Source organism: Vulpes vulpes, chromosome 7, assembly GCF_048418805.1.
Source record: "Vulpes vulpes isolate BD-2025 chromosome 7, VulVul3, whole genome shotgun sequence".
Lineage (NCBI taxonomy): Eukaryota > Metazoa > Chordata > Mammalia > Carnivora > Canidae > Vulpes > Vulpes vulpes.
The window spans coordinates 94,452,944-94,469,314 of record NC_132786.1 but is presented as its reverse complement, the minus strand read 5'-3'; the positions used below and the strand labels follow the sequence as shown (position 1 = coordinate 94,469,314).

At 32.8% G+C, this 16,371-nt stretch overlaps 1 protein-coding gene across 15 annotated transcripts in view; it reads left to right on the top strand.

The window, feature by feature from the left end:
- The window catches only part of DGKB (diacylglycerol kinase beta), a 694,527-nt gene that overhangs the window by 240,763 nt on the left and 437,393 nt on the right, over nucleotides 1-16,371 (top strand). For 6 of the 15 annotated variants that reach the window (XM_072764448.1, XM_072764444.1, XM_072764449.1 and 3 more), the window contains one exon: nucleotides 10,724-10,840. In XM_072764448.1, the coding sequence (XP_072620549.1) occupies nucleotides 10,724-10,840 (117 nt within the window). Of the gene's footprint in view, nucleotides 1-2,080; nucleotides 2,117-10,723; nucleotides 10,841-16,371 lie in introns of all 15 variants that reach the window. The other 9 variants (XM_072764436.1, XM_072764442.1, XM_072764443.1 and 6 more) reach the window with 2 other exon arrangements.

Genomic DNA, 16,371 nt, shown 5'->3' with positions numbered 1-16,371 from the left:
ATATGTCAGCAGACATCTTCTAAGATTAAGGCAGTTTTTTACAAAATTACTATATTATTATCACATCTAGGAATATTAACAGTAATTCCATAATACTAGTCATTATCCTGTCTATATTCAAATGCTTAAAAGCATGTAAAAATGTCTTTTATAGATTTTTTTTGGTGGTTAAGGTGGGGTGGACAGTATCTATTCAAGATATTACATCACATTTGGCTATTATTATGAACCATTTTGACAACTATGATCTTTTCACTTGGCTTTCCATTGCTTTGCTCTGTATGGACATAAGTACAGTGAACATAGATTCTTGTCACAGTGGAAGGCATCTGGAAGCTGTCTCATGCTTTGGAGAAAGCTTGATGGGCATCCTAGTATGCTTGCTTGAGAGTCTCTGGGACCTTCCTGGGGCCATGGCATAGGATAGGATAGGGGATCATAGGATAAGTCACTTAATTTGGATTGGAAGGAGAGCAAACCTTTATCTGTTATAATAAAGATGGAAGAACTGCATTCATGCCTTCAAATGTTTATTCAGATCTAAACTTAGATGAAGATATGAGAAAGAAAAATAGGAAAGCTGAAAAAAAATTTTGAGGTGAGCTAGACTGAGGCTAGCATGTTTTTCCCACCACTCCATTGCCCCAGGTTTTATGTAGACTGCTTTGATTCAAAAGTCAAGAATATTACTGAACTCAGAAAGCTTCAGTGAAAGTTCTATTAAATCTATTTTCAATCCATCTGAGAAGTAGCAATTACTTCCATAGGGTTCTCTTGTTAATGGGATAGTTAACCCAAGTTCATCCTCCCAGACTTGATGACTTCTTTTGATGAAAAATCTGCAGCTGCAACATTTTTTTACTTATATTATAAAAATATCTTCTAAATAGAGGTGTATTCCTGGACATTTTAATTTTCTCTAGTGATGCCCTAGACCCTTCTTCTGATCCACTTTTGGGTGCATTGGATCTTTTTAGTCCATCTCTGTGCTGAGTAGCTGTGAAATTGCCTGCTTCTTCAATAACTATATACAGTATATATGGGAGTGAACTATATCTGTGTTCTCAGATTGTTCAGACTCACCTTGGAGATCCATTTAGAGTTGCCTTCACATAGCTCAGTCCTGGGGAGTAAACGAAATGCTGGCCACTCCCTCCTTTTCAGAGACACATAAATGTCTAAGAAGTCTTAGTTTCATATCCAATTTTCAAACCTCCCTTCACCACACACACACCCCACAATAGGAAAACTTTGTCTGGTATTATGCGTGTGAGTCGTCAAAAATTTTTCCAAATTTGTTCTGAGACCCATAGGACATAGACTTTTGGAATTTGGTAACCTTTTTTTTTCTGTTTCTTGCTAGAAAAAAGGCTTCCCACTGTGACTCAGGAAAGGAGGGGTGGTGAATTATTGAAGATGCACTGTCATGAAGACCAGCTTCAGTGTATTTAACTTCCTCATTTTTTTTCCTAATTACTCTCCAGTAAAACTTTTCTACTTATTTAATAATATTTTTACTTTTTACTGATACTAATGGAATATTTTTTTTTTCTTATTTCCAGAAAAAATCACAAAATAAAACCAACACCATAAGCTATGTCTCCATCAAAAAGACACTGAGTATTTTTAGGAAGGAATGAGAGTTGGACTGGAAAATGGAAAAGTGGGCCTGGTAAATGGGCAACTTAATAAATTAGTAGGAATGGTTGATGAAAGATAATGGAACTTGGAGATGAGGTCTTACTGCAAAATATAAATGTAATAGATTTGTGTTGTTTCAGAGAGGTCTGTGAAGCCAACCAAGGATGTTGATCAATCAGCTTTGGGTGGATGAAATTGCAATTTGGATAAGTAATTCACAATCGAACCCACTCATTGCATTGGACCAATTACTTATTTTGTGAAAATATATTTATTCATGCATCTAATGAAATTAAGCAGAAAAAATATGACAGAGAAATTCATTTTTTTATTTATTCACTTACTTCACAGGAGAATAGTGATATAAGAACCTTCACTGGCATTTGTTTTCAGTTTGACTTTGGTTTTTTCAGCTTTAATATGAACTTCTCTTTTTCAGCAGACTCTGCCCACTTCAGGAGTTTCAGTCCCTGAGGTGCGTAAGCAAAAAAGGTTTTCACCCTTGGAATTATAGGTCTTATATTTTTACAAAGAACATTTGGGGCTATATCAGTGACCTACTAATATCAGTTTGTATAGTTTATTTAATCTCATATTTGATATTTGAAATTGGAACCTTTATCTTTTCATAATGAGATAGCCTTGAAACGGTTCCAGCCTACCTTTGTAAAACATTAGGAAAGCAAAAAGTTATGTAAACCAAGTATACAGAGAAAAATAAAAGTTACTTTGCAAAGAGTTTTGCCCTGTGTATCAGAAGAGCATCATTCCTGTTTTTCAAGTTAAAATGTAGATACCTTACAAAAAGCCCAAACAGTTAAATCCTCTGTACCTTTAAAATGTAGTTTTCAGTGATAGTAGGTTGAGAAACACTTGCTCAATTTCAAATGCCCATCACTTTAAAAAGAGTGTATCTGCATTTATCACTTAGCATATGACATTATATAGAAAGTCATTGGAATAAAACATAGTGACAGAATAAATGACTTCTATTTCAAAAATAAATCTAGGCATTGCTACACCATTTATTTTCACTAAAGCTATAGCTTTACCTTTGCATTAATGAAACAGCTCCTCCAATTTTTCTGTGACCCTATCCTATTCAGTTGTTTTTATCTAAAGATAAAAGGATATGCTCAGATGGTATTGTTTCCCTTAAATTTATAATCTGAATCTGCTTGCTTCGGGAAAATTATTTATAACATATGAATACTATATAAGAATATGATTTATTTAAAGGAAAATGTAATTCCACAAAAATATAATAACCTCTCTCCCCTCTCCCCTAAAAAAGTTTTCCAATTAGTGTAGACTGCCTCATGAAACTTTTTAAAATTTCATTTTGTAACCAGAGATATACTTAAATATACACTGGAGATATCTAATCTCAGAGAAATATTAAATTATTTTTGTATGTTTTAAGTTCACTGATACCATTATTTTGGTAGTTATTATAAAATAGAAATGTTGAATTACACACTCAAGCAACAAAGGTACTTAAAAGTTTATCACCTATTTTAATTGTTTAACTCTAATAGAATTGATTTTGTATATTCAGGCATCAGAGTTTATGTTTGCCCCTATCATAGCCCATTGTGTGAAGCTATATTTGAGATTTAAGCTTTTCTCATTAGATTTGTTAGTCTCCATAGGTTTCCCATATCCAACTGTAAAATCTGTATCATATAGATAGAATAAAGAGACAAAAATTGTAGTTTTAATAATACATTTTTCTGATTTGTTAAAAAATTATTTCTTCTCCTATAAAGTAATTAAAAGTCTTCCTACATTGCTTTTCAAACTTTTTCTGGCAAGATATATTGGTTTATATTAACTTAGACTTGTCACCATCCTCTGAAATCATCATGTAAGTTTTCTTCAGCTACATTGTTCCAAAATTTTTCTCAAGCCCATGTATGAATATATACACTGGTGAGTGTGTGAACACACACACACACACACACACACACAAACACACATACACATATGAGTGCATGCACAAGAATCCTATGTTCCATCATTAGGAACTATGGCTTGTTAGTTAATTGAACATGTAGTTAATATGTATGTGAGGGAACTTATAGAAAGATATAGAGATATGTAAACATTTTACTTAAAATATGTAAACGTATATTTATGGGTTATACTCCTGACATAGGTTTCAAGGCTTTTCTATGAGGACATATCCATGTACTGTTTGGAAATAGTATATAGCCTTTGTTTCATATATAACAGTCTTAACACCCATGAAAACTTTCAGTTACAATTTTATTTTAAAGTATAAGAATACCATTCCTTATTTCATGAAAAGATATTCATTTATTAATGAAAATAATTGTCTTCAATTACTTTCAATTTTTAAAAACTATAACAGAAACCCAAGGCCATATGTAAAACAATTTGAGTATAAAGTCAATTTTTAAAAATTATAACAGAAACTCAAGGACATGTGTAAAACAATTTGAGTGTAAAGTAGCTCTTAGTTTTTATTAATTTTCAAAGCTTTTATAGTTGTCACGTCCAAACCCGACTTGACTACTCCTACATAAAGGCACACACACACACAAATCCATGCATTTACAAACACACACACACACACACACACACACATATCTTGTATTATTGTGTCTTTCCAAAACATGCAAGTTAATTTTCATGGAAACAACTCATTTTACACTCACAGTTCAATGGTTTGAGTAATAATAAAAATACATAATATAATAATAAGATAACAAATTTTACTAGCATAAACTGATGGGGGACTCATAGAAATTACTATGTTGAACATTTAACTCAACTGATCAAAAGGTATGATGAGTATGGATATATAAGAGATCTACCTCTTTGCTTTTAACCTTTGGCTTACTGTGTCAGTGATGATGGTTACAAAGGGAATGAAGAGTGAGTGAAGATGAGGTACCTATGCGCACACATACTTTTATAAAGTTACTACCATAATACTGGTAAACAGCCCAAGTAAAAGATTTTGACAAGGGCCTTCACATTCCTAAATTTCATTTCTTCCAATCAGGATTTCTTGAACAGAAATCGTGTAAGTGGTTTATACCCAGTATGAAATTATCCTAAGAGAAAATATTCACATCAGGTGTGATGTGTGAACCTCAGGACTTGTGGATTAAGTTGCAAATTGTATCTCTAAGTTTAGGGGCTGAGTAGTGCTTCCAGATACTTTAGACTAGCTTTCATTCTGTCTCATTTTTTGCTTCCCATCTGCCCCAAAAGACCTAACCTGGATCATTGCACCTCTTATCCCCAGTTATGGTGATGCAGTAGACACATAAAGTACTACAAAGTAAGTTAAGTACTTCTTCATAACACCCATCTTTAACTACTGTGATCTAAGCTGCGTACATATGAAACTTGATAAAATATAACAAAGTATCTGTTTTATATTTTAAGAATCACTGCCATTTACTGAGTGCTTATTTTATGCTGGTATCTTTATCTACATTTTCTCAGTTTATCATCACACAGATCTTCTCATTTTATGGATGAATTAAGTGGAGTCTTGGAGCTAATAAATAACTTGCCCAAGTTCGCACAGCAGTTAAGAGACAAAGCAGGGATTTGGCCTCTAAGCCCATACTTATGACTTTGCCCAAAGTAATTTGTTTTTAGTAAGCACTTACTTAACTAAATTAAAAGAAAAATGAAAAAAAAATGAAATAAAAAAATAAAAGAAATGAAAATCTTTATATAAATTATTTATGTTAAAAAACTGTATATATATATATATATATATATATATATTTTTTTTTTTTTAATCAAGACTACTTTGCTCCTCAGCAATAATGAATTTTGCTGCAACTTCCGAGGATTTCTAGTAGACTTAGAGCCTTTGCTCTTTCCCAAATGAATTAGTTTTTCTCGGCAGGAAACTACTCCAATTTCCCAATAAGGTCACAATAATTAAAAGTGCAGCTTTGCAACTGTCAGCCTGCTTTCTTAGAGCCCATAACCCTAATAAACATTATGAATTTGGTGACACTTCTGCTTCAGTAAGATCTTTTATACTAGGAATACCCAAGTGTTACCGTGGGTTCAAAATGTAGAGTTTCTGGGAACTTCTTGTGGTGTAGCTCCAGTGGCAAGAGAGGGCTAAGTCTCCATTCAGGCAAGTAAGTGGTGCTGGAGCAGATAAAGCGAGTTCCAGGACTCAAGTGAAGGATACTTCACAGCAATGCAACCCCTCCCCATCCTTTTGTGGCTTTGTACCAATCAAAATGCTTTGCTGCTGCTTATCTCTCATGCTGAGATTGGACAAAAAAAAAGAAAACCCTGTGCTTGAGGTAATCATCACTTGCTGCTTGTCATTTGCGAGTGATCGATAACAGCAGGCTGAAGTATTGTGGTAAACATCCCTTTTGTGAAAGCAGTTTTCAGCAATGCACAAATACCCTACCTTTGAGAATCAGCATGATATTAAAAAAAATTATTTTTGGAGCACATATTTAAAGTGAAGTTTTTTTTGTGTCATTTATTTCATCTTTCTGTTTTCTGTGAATGCCCTTTTCAGCTTTTCTTCTTCTTTAATTATGGTGATTATGCTTTTGGAATTCTGCTACAATGTATTCCCCAGTTAAGATCTGTTGTGCTACTTATAAAGTCTAAGGATCACAAAACATTAAATTATATCTTTAAAATGTCTGCACAGCAAACACAAATGGCTGATATTTGAAAATGCTGAAATATCAATAACTATATTTTATATTTCATAGTTAGATTTTCAATTTTTTAAAATTTTGGTTAGAGTAGCTCTTTTCAGTGTTTGAATAATTCCTATTGATTATAGCAATAATTTTCCAACTCTTTTTATATCTGGGATAATTTATCTGGCAGAACAAAATTTGCCTTAATTATAATAAGGTAATTTATTATGTGGTTTAGAATCCAAAAACTTAAAAAAAGTAGAAGGTGAAGTGGTGAACACTGCCCCCTATTACCAGAGAGCAATTTTATCCTTAATAATGATGCAAAATCAAGTTGGTGATCTCTTCCTAAAACTTTTCAATAACATCAACACTGGGAGTGAGTCTCTTAAATATCATCATAGAGCTCTGCCAATCAGCTAATTAACCCCCCAAACAGCCTAGTGAAATTTTTGCGGACCGCAGATCTTCCAAGGATGCAGCTGCTTCCGCCTTCCTGTCCTTCATGTAAAATATGAAAGACATCAAGACTTTCTTAGTGGAAATAGGAAAAAATATCCAACTATCCTGTGAGCTTATGATGCTTAAGTATAGTAAATATCTAGAGAGACTTCTATACAATTTTGAAATAAAAATAAAACAAATGAGTGTAATAAAAAGAAAACTCTGGGAAAAACTAAATACCTACAAGTTTCTCCTATTTAAAATTGTCAGCCTTGATTAATTCCATGAATTCCACCCAGTAGGCATATTTCCCCCAACCAAAGAACCACCTGGTTTTCTTTGTGTGTGTGTGTGTGTTTAAACAAACATTTATTATTATTATCTATATCATATGATACAATTCACACATTTATTTTGTGGTTTAGAGTCCAAAAACAAACAAACAAAAAATGAAACAAAAAGTGAGGGTGTAAGCACTGCCCCTCTGTTGACCAGGGAGCAACTTTAGTTTTAATAATGATGCAAACTCAGGTTGGTGATCTCTTCCTGAAATTTTTCAATAACTTCAGGATGTATTCAGGATTTTTTTCTATTAACTTGTTATATACCTCTTTCTTATAATTTTAGATATCAAAAATAAAACCTAGGTTGAACATTCAATTTAGGTTTTAAAATTTTGTTTTTACATTTTATAAAGGCTTCTATAAACCATTTATTTACTCCAATTTACTCAGGAAGATGACTCCCAGGAGAGTCATGAAGCTACTTAATCAACTGCTTTCTGTTAGTTGGAGATTCTTACCAGCAAAGGAATTCTCCTAGCTATGAGCATAGCTAAGAATAAAATCATGTTAACAGATGATTTGGTAGCTCTTTACAGACATATACTTAAATGTCTTAAATTTCCAGCACTATATATATAAATAATTTAGTCATAAATATCCAGTTTTAATATTACCAGCCAACTTATATTTACTTAATTCTTGTAACCTAAACATTTTAGGAATTAAATTCCAAATAGCGATTGTTGGATTATATGGCATTATACAAGGTATATACGTATGATGGAATATAAGATACCTGAGATAATCTTTATCTTCTACACTGTAGATTTTTATGGAATATTGTTACCATGTCTTATATTCCTGCATTCAAGAATCTAGAAAGAAATTATTCCCATACTTTCCACCAGTATTACATTTTTGAATGGTTAATACAAGTTATGGATTTTTACTCGTAAATATTGAGCCTTATTTATTTAAACATATACTTAAATATAACTAAGTGTAATTTTTCATATATATGCACTTGGAAATATAATGAACACTTTGCATAATTGTAATACTAATGAGCACCCTAATGGGAGAGCCACACTTCATTATTCATAATAACTTTCATTTATTGAGCACATATTCTAATATAGGCACAATGTTAGGAATTAATGTATTTTTTTCATAAACTTCACACAACTCTGAGAAATAGGTATTGCTATCTCCATTTTTGAATAAGAGTTAAGTTCTCTAAGGTTACATAATATTTAAATAGCAGAGATGGGATTCAGCTCAAGCTTTCTGACTCCAAACTTCAGCCTATAATCCACTTTTTCTATGCATTATACTCTTAACACTCTTTGGACAAAATTATAATCTGCAAGTTTAGAAAAAATGATCTATCTTTAAAAAAATCAATATTTTTGCCAGAAATTATGCTTAAATGAAAGTATGTCATTCTCCAAAGAAAGTGAATTTCAGGAATCTTATTACACCATCCATTTTTAGCCACACAAAAATATATTCAGTGATTTTACCATGAAATTTCAAGGTGAACCGACTATATTTATTAGCATCTTTTTTGGTCTGAGAAGTTTTCTGATTCATCTGGTCCTTAAAAATAACTTTACATTGGGGGCATCTGGTGGCTCAGTCAGTTAGGTGTCTGATACTATTTCACGGTGTGAGTTTAAATCCCGTGTTAGGCTCCATTCTGGGCATTGAGGCTACTAAAAAAACAAAACAAAACAACAACAACAAAAACAACAACAACAACAAAAAACCCCACCGACTTTGGTTTTAAGTCCACTTAAAATATGTTCCAAAATTATAGAAGTTGAAATGATGCTCTATAAAGCAAATATAGGGACCAGAAAATATGTCACTCGAGTATTTAAGCACACATGGCAGAGAGTGTTATTGGATCAGAACAACTTTTCATACCAAATCTAGACATGACCCAAGAATCCCTCTCAATACAATACTTCAGGAACTTAATTTTTTATGTTAATTCATTTATTTCTCTATTCACTTATCTTGACTTTTGTCAGGTACTTTAGGATCTGATGTAGAACAGTGAAGCAAACAAAGTACTTTCTTGTGTGGAGTTTTGACTAAAGTGGGGAAAGACCAGCATTAAACTAATCAAATAGAAAACATTTCAAGTTGTAGGATATTATACATAACATTTTATTTATTTATTTATTTATTTATTTATTTATTTATTTATTTATTTATTTATGTTTCTATAAAAAGAGGCTAAAGAGAATTGAGAAATCTACCTGACATTTGAACAGGAGCCTAAAGTGAGGAGCAAGCTCAACAAATATACAGGAAAGAGCTTTCCAGCAGAGTGAAGAGTGATTGCAAAAGCTCTGAATTAAGAGCATGCTTGTTGTGATCAAGGATTAATGAGGAGGTAGGGGTAGCTGGACATACATCCACAAATAGTGGCTGTTGTATAGAGGGGTAGCTGGACATACATCCACAAATGTGGCTGTTGTATAGAGACCTGACTATAGGGAGACAAAGATCAAAGCAGATTGACCCATTACCTGATGGTTATGATAATCCCAGAAAAGAAGATAGGCCTAAAGTATGTAATGATGGAGATGGTGAGTCATCATTCAGTTTGGGATTGTTTTTAAGAAGGGTAGGCAGGAAATGTTAAAAAAAAAAAAAAAGGATGTTTTAGGATGAATGTGTATTTTAGACACTCGTGGAAAGATAGAAAGGGCATTTGTATATAGGAGTTAAATTTCAAGGGAGAAACATGAGCAGAAACTATAAATTTAGAAGTCCTCCTCATGAAGTTGAAATTCAGAGTCTGGAGATTTCATGAAGGTACCTAAGGAGTGAGTGTAGAGAGTGAAGATGAAGTGTTCAAGGAAGAGGTTAAATGTTATGGACCATACATCTGGAGGAAAAACCAATGGAAGAGCCTCTGAGGAAGCAGTTAGTGACGTAAGAAGAGAGCTATGAGTGAGACAAAGCTGTGTCCAGAAGCCTACTGAGGCCAGTGTTTAAGAGGGAAGACAGAGGTCAATTCTGTCAAATTCTGCTAAAAAAGTGGAAAAGAGGAAGGCCAACCCATGAAAAGATCACTGATGATTTTAAGACGAGTAGATTTGGTGGATAAATGGTGAAAAAAGTTCATTGGGTTGGATGGAAGGGAGAGTGAGAGGAAAGGAAACCAGAAACAAGGAGACAACTGTATGAAGTGTTTCCACTGTGAACAAAAGAATTAACTGGGATGGAGCATGTATTTTAAGTTGTATGTCATCCTGGATATAAATAGCAGTTTAAAAGTTCATGATGTGTGCATTTTCAATATTACCTGTGTTTATAAGCATTATTTTTAGTGCTCAATACCAAATCTTTTATAGCTCCATATTATTTATTTGTGCCACTCCTTATGAAAATAATTAGCTTTAGTGGTTCTTGATAATGTATGATGAACAGTCCTAATTGGGCACATAGGGGGAATGCCATCTGGTTTTCTTTCTTATAGTCTCTTTAATTGATATTTTTATTATGCATCTATCACATGGACTAAGCCAGTTGAAAGCAATAGCTTTCTTAGTATTCAATAGGAACTCCAAATTAGGAATGTGGGCCCTAGTTTGTAGCCACAAAAGTTTTCTATGTGTTGCCCTTTTTAGTAAAACAACATTCTTAAAAAAGATTTCCTCCTCACAGGAAAGACAAGCAACAGTGAAAAAGGAAAAAGGTGGTTCCCAGCAGTCAAACAAAGTGATAGATAAGAACAAAATGCAAAGAGCCAACTCTGTGACGGTGGATGGGCAAGGCTTACAGGTATGACTTTTTAAATCCAAATTTGAGTAGCTTTCATATTTCTTACTTTTATGCTCTTCTATGTTCAGCTATCAACATATTTATTTAATGTGGAGATTAGCTCAGCAGAGGACTCCAGAAAGATCCTTATTAATTTATCAAGATGTCAGTTTTATATGTGATTGACAGTGACACTCCAATTACATTAATCACTTCTGATGTTATGTGCATTTAAACTCAAATTGGTAAGAAATCTTTTGCCAATCTAAAGGTTTTGCAAAATCACTAAATATACACATTTGTTATGTGCATATATATTATTTATTTATATTTTATTTTCTCCATATATGTTGTTTATATACTTAGAAGAGTCAATTTAGTTGTAAAAAAATGTCTAGAAAAAATAAAATGAATTTCATGTTGTGGATACCTTTGTTCCTATGTAAATAGTAAAATAAAGGATTTATTAGGATTTATCCATATCTTCTGAAGTTTTAATTCAAAATTGAAACCCCGTATATGTTTCTACTTTAAATAAACATAGGTAGCTCAAAATCATATTTGCAGTACTTTAAAATTCTCTACAATATCCCTAGAATCTCTGACATCAGGAGTAAGATTTTTTCAGTCTGCATTTTAAGACACACTGTAGATTGTGTGTATTGCTTTGATTTGCATCTGTTCTTCACTCCAACATAAAAACAATCAGTGAAGTTGCCTGAATCAATGAAATTGTGTTTGATTTTATTTTTGTGTTTTTAACTTTTACATTTCTCTCTTCTTTTTTTTTTTTTTTAATTAATTTTTATTGGTGTTCAATTTACCAACATACAGAAAAACACCCAGTGCTCATCCCGTCAAGTGTCCACCTCAGTGCCCGTCACCCATTCCCCTCCAACACCCGCCCTCCTCCCCCCTTCCACCACCCCTAGTTCGTTTCCCCGAGTTAGGAGTCTTTATGTTCTGTCTCCCTTCCTGATATTTCCCAACATTTCTTACATTTCTCTCTTCTAATTTTCCTTTCCTTCTTTAACAATATGCTTCAAGTTTCATGTTCTCCAGAAAATTTACCAACCACTTATCAAAGAAAAATATTTTGTCACATACTTACCTTTAATATACATAACTTTATATTTCATTTTCATTTATTATTTTACCTATGATACTATGGATTATGTGTCTTATCTCCCTTAATTTGGAAGCAGAGTTCAGAGCACATAGCAGTTGCCTAAATGCATGTTTCTTTATTGTTTTGATTATCTTATTGAAAGTTTAATAATAATTTCTTAAATATTGGTAACCAGATTGCTTATTCCTTTTGATCTAATAAAACACATTGAGAATAGAAATATTTTTGAAATGATGGCACAAATTAAGTGATCCTATAAAATTTTTAGAGAAAAAAATCAACATTTATAAATTTAGTACTTCAGTTGCAAATATTGATTAGTTAAATCTTTGGTCACTCTGCATTCCATTGAATTTTAAAATCCAGGTACACTTCACACATGGCTTAACACTTCTCGAGCCATGTATGAAATGGAAGGGAAACATGTACCATTTGTTAAATAGTATATGCTAGACACCATGGTAGTATTTTATGCCTATTAAATAAGTGAATCTTCTCAACAAGCAAGATAAATATTCTTACTTCTCTCAATAAATTATAATAAATAGCATTATAGTCACCACTTTTGAAATGTTCATAGGTAGAGTTATTCCCAGAGCCTCACAGTGAAGTCCGTGGTAAAGCCAAAGTTTAGTGATGACCATCTAACTCTGAGTGTATGGGTTTTACTCCTACAATACTGGGTCTTTTTGGTTAAAAAAAGTTTAACAGGCATAAAAACCTAACTTTCTGATCACTTTGTTCTGACCGCCTGCTTTTCTCTGTGAATGTATTATATCTCTCAAACCAGATAATAACTTTTTTGTAACTTCCTTTTGCATATGAATTTATCTGGTAAAGTTGTTAGCAAGCACAGGGTAGACATCAGCCCTTATAAAAGAGCAGTAAAGAAATACTCTGATTATTATCATCATCATTTTTTTGAATTTTAAATATTGGTTTATAGTCATATGCAATAATCTGTTTCACCTCAGCAGAATGGACTGAAATATGATACCCATATGTATTCACATAGTTTTGAGGAAAATGTAAAAATGGTAAGAGAATAAATTATTGGATAACTAATACAAAGTACAAAAATAAATAAATTTTGTGGTAATAATCAACTTTAAAATAATAAAGTGGTCATTCTTTATCAGGAAAGGTAAAAAGATATGCCAGAAAATTAATTTTTTTGTGTTTTAAAAAATGTATACCATGAAAAAGCATTGAGTTGCAGCCTGGTTTGCATATAAGTCCGTGACAGAAGAGATCTACACTGCTTAAGACTATTAATCATAGTTAAGCACATTCATCTTACTTCTTTCCAGCTAACCAGCATAATGATCAGGATTATTATTTCTAATTAGAGGAAGTAATAGATCATGTATAACCTTAGGATGAGTCTCATTAATTAACCCAGGTCCTAGGGGACTTCAAATAGAGGTGGTTAGGCACTCTGTCTTTGTCACTGCTCACACCATAGGTTTACACTTAATACATATGATCAAATGTAATTGAAACTACAATTTCTAACATGTACAAGATGTAAAAATGAAGATGACTATTCACATGTGAAAAAACAAGTGAAATAGAACCATAGAACCATCATGTAAACTGTATTAAACTGAAGTTACCTTGTCCCTAATTATTCTCTGAGAAGGATTTACAAATAAAAGGGTCGCTTGACAATCAAAAAAGTCTAGTTTGTAGCACTCTTTACACTAGAAAAAAGAAGGAGTCTTTATACTTAAACACATAAAACTGAGCCAGTGCCATCCCTTACCACAGCTGCCTCTCCCAATTCTTATCATCTTCCTTATTTGCAATATCTCATTCTTATGCTCACCAAGACTGTAAATATATTTATCTATCTATCTATCTATCTATCTATCTATCTATCTATCTATCTATCATCTATCTATATCTCTGTATGTCTCCATGTGTACTATATACAACTATATAATGTCTGTATACAATTAATTCCTTTTATTTGATTGATGTATGTGTGTGTGCGAGCATATGTGTGTACATGTGTGTGCCCCTTGATGACTTTAGGATCCTCAAGCAGCTTAGCTCTTCCATAATAAGCTCTTCATTGTCATTTTAACTCTCTAAGTACAGAGTTATTATTCTACACTTTAATATAACAACCTTGAAACTGAGTTCCCGTTCCCAACTTATAATGTGCTAGATTGTAAATAATAAGGAAAAAAAATGGAGCTCATTAATTTGAAGCTCAGTAGTAAGTGGCAGGACTGAGAGAGTTGTCTCTAATTTTAAGTAACATGGTCATACTGGGCCTCATTATAATGTGATATTTGATTAAAGACTTAGTTGAGGCCTTTGGTCTATGGATATCTAGGTGATGGGCAGCACTGAGATAGGGGCATGCCTAGCAAGTTCTTGGATCAACAAGAACAACTGCATGGTTGAAGCATGAGGAAGAGTACTTTAGAGAAGTAATGGGAACTAGATACTACAGAGCGTTCAAGGCCTATATAAGAACTCTTATTTTCCATCTGAGAGAGATGGTGAGATACAACATGATCCCGACTTAAATGTTGAAAGGCTTACCCTTGTTGAGGTTAGATTGTTAGGGAGCATAGAGTCAAGTCTGGTAATGGCCCCCAGTTATTTAGGGTTTATAGGATGGGGGCATATTCAGTGTAGAGAAGGGGAGGTAAAGAGATGGATTCTCCACATATTTTGAAGACAGAATCAACAGGATGTGCTGATAGATTGGAGATAGGGTTTATTAGAAAGAGAGAAACTAGGGACATCTCTAAAGATATTTGGCCCATTCACCTGAAATGATGAACTTGCCATTGATGGAGATAAAGAAGGGTCTGGACAGATAGGTTTTGGAGAGAAATTTCTGTTGTTGTTAGACATCTAAATGGAGATTTTAGGTAGACAGACAGATATGTGAATCTAGAATTCAGGGCAAAGGATAGATATAAATTTGGACGTGAAAGGCATATTGGCAGCACCTAAAACTATCAGATAAAATGAGATTACCGAGAGAGAATGTATAGATTAAGGATTGTTAAACTGAGACCCAAAGCCAGTTTTTTTCATGCTTCAAGCAGAGCAACTTGCTCTTCATCTGTCTTATATACTGTTCCACTTCAGATTATTTCAAAAGCTGTGTAGATATTTACTTCCAAATAAAAATAGGTTTAGGCAGACAAATGTTTTTATGTATGTTTTAGCTTCCCTTCCCATTACACCAAAAGCTGTAACAAAAAGGGTATAATATTTAAGGATGGCAGTAAGTCATGTTCAAAATGACAGGATTTTACATCTTATTTCAAAATTTTGTATGAAATAAAAATAGAAAATTCATCACAGTAAAGACTACATTAGATATAGTTTAAAGAGAATTAGTAAACTTGAACATATGATTGATTTATTACTGTTATTTAATTACCGGGTCCTATGCAAGTTTTACTAGTTGTCCCAGTAATGACTTATAACAAGAGCAGGGAGTACAGAATCGTGTTAACTTTCTGGTTTTGATAGTTGTGCTGTGTTTATGTAAGAGAATGTTCCTGTATATAGGCTATCCTAAAGTAAACAGGAGTGATAAAATAACATTTTGGCAACTTAGTTTCAAGAGGTTCAGGTAAAAAATGTTATCTGAACAGTCCTTTTAACTTTTTCTGTAAATTTGAAATTGTTTTAAATTATACAAATAAAAATATCACTTCAGAATATAAAAAAAATATTGTTGGATATTTCCATAAAATTTTATTCAAAATCAGATATACCAAATTTAAGAAAGTAAGAAAACTTTGTATTCTTTTAACCTACTTTTTATTTTAGATATATGTGATTTACATTATAATAAAAATTAGCTCTGCTAGACTGAATTCTGAATTCTGTAAGTTAGTTCTTACCTGGTTTTGACTTCTCTGAAAAACAAAATCTGGAATTAAATAGATTGAATTAAATAATTGAAATATCACATATGGTAATGCCTATGTATTTTTCCCTTATCTCAGACTCTTTAAGTTACAAAAGGATTAACTGAAAATGATTATGCCCCTACTCAGTAAGGAGAATAACATAAAGTAAAATAAAATGAAATACAGATTCTCTTTGGGGATTTTGGTATTAAGTTTTTGTTCTTCACTCAGGGTCTAGAATTATTTTCCAGTTTGATGAAGTATAAAATTTCTATGCCTGGTTCCATCTGTGTTCAATTCTGCGCCCTTGTGGGTCTTGTCCTTCATACCAGTTACAGTTAGGTTCTGCAGCATGTAACAGGGAAACAACAAAAACAAAACATAACATTGGTTTAGACAAGATAGCCATACATTTTTCTCTCATTTAAATAAAGTCCAGAAGTAGATCTCTAGAAATAGGGCTAATAAGACAGTTCCAGATTTTTATCAGGGTTGGTACTCTTTCCTGTCTTCCATTTGTGGTATCTTCAAGG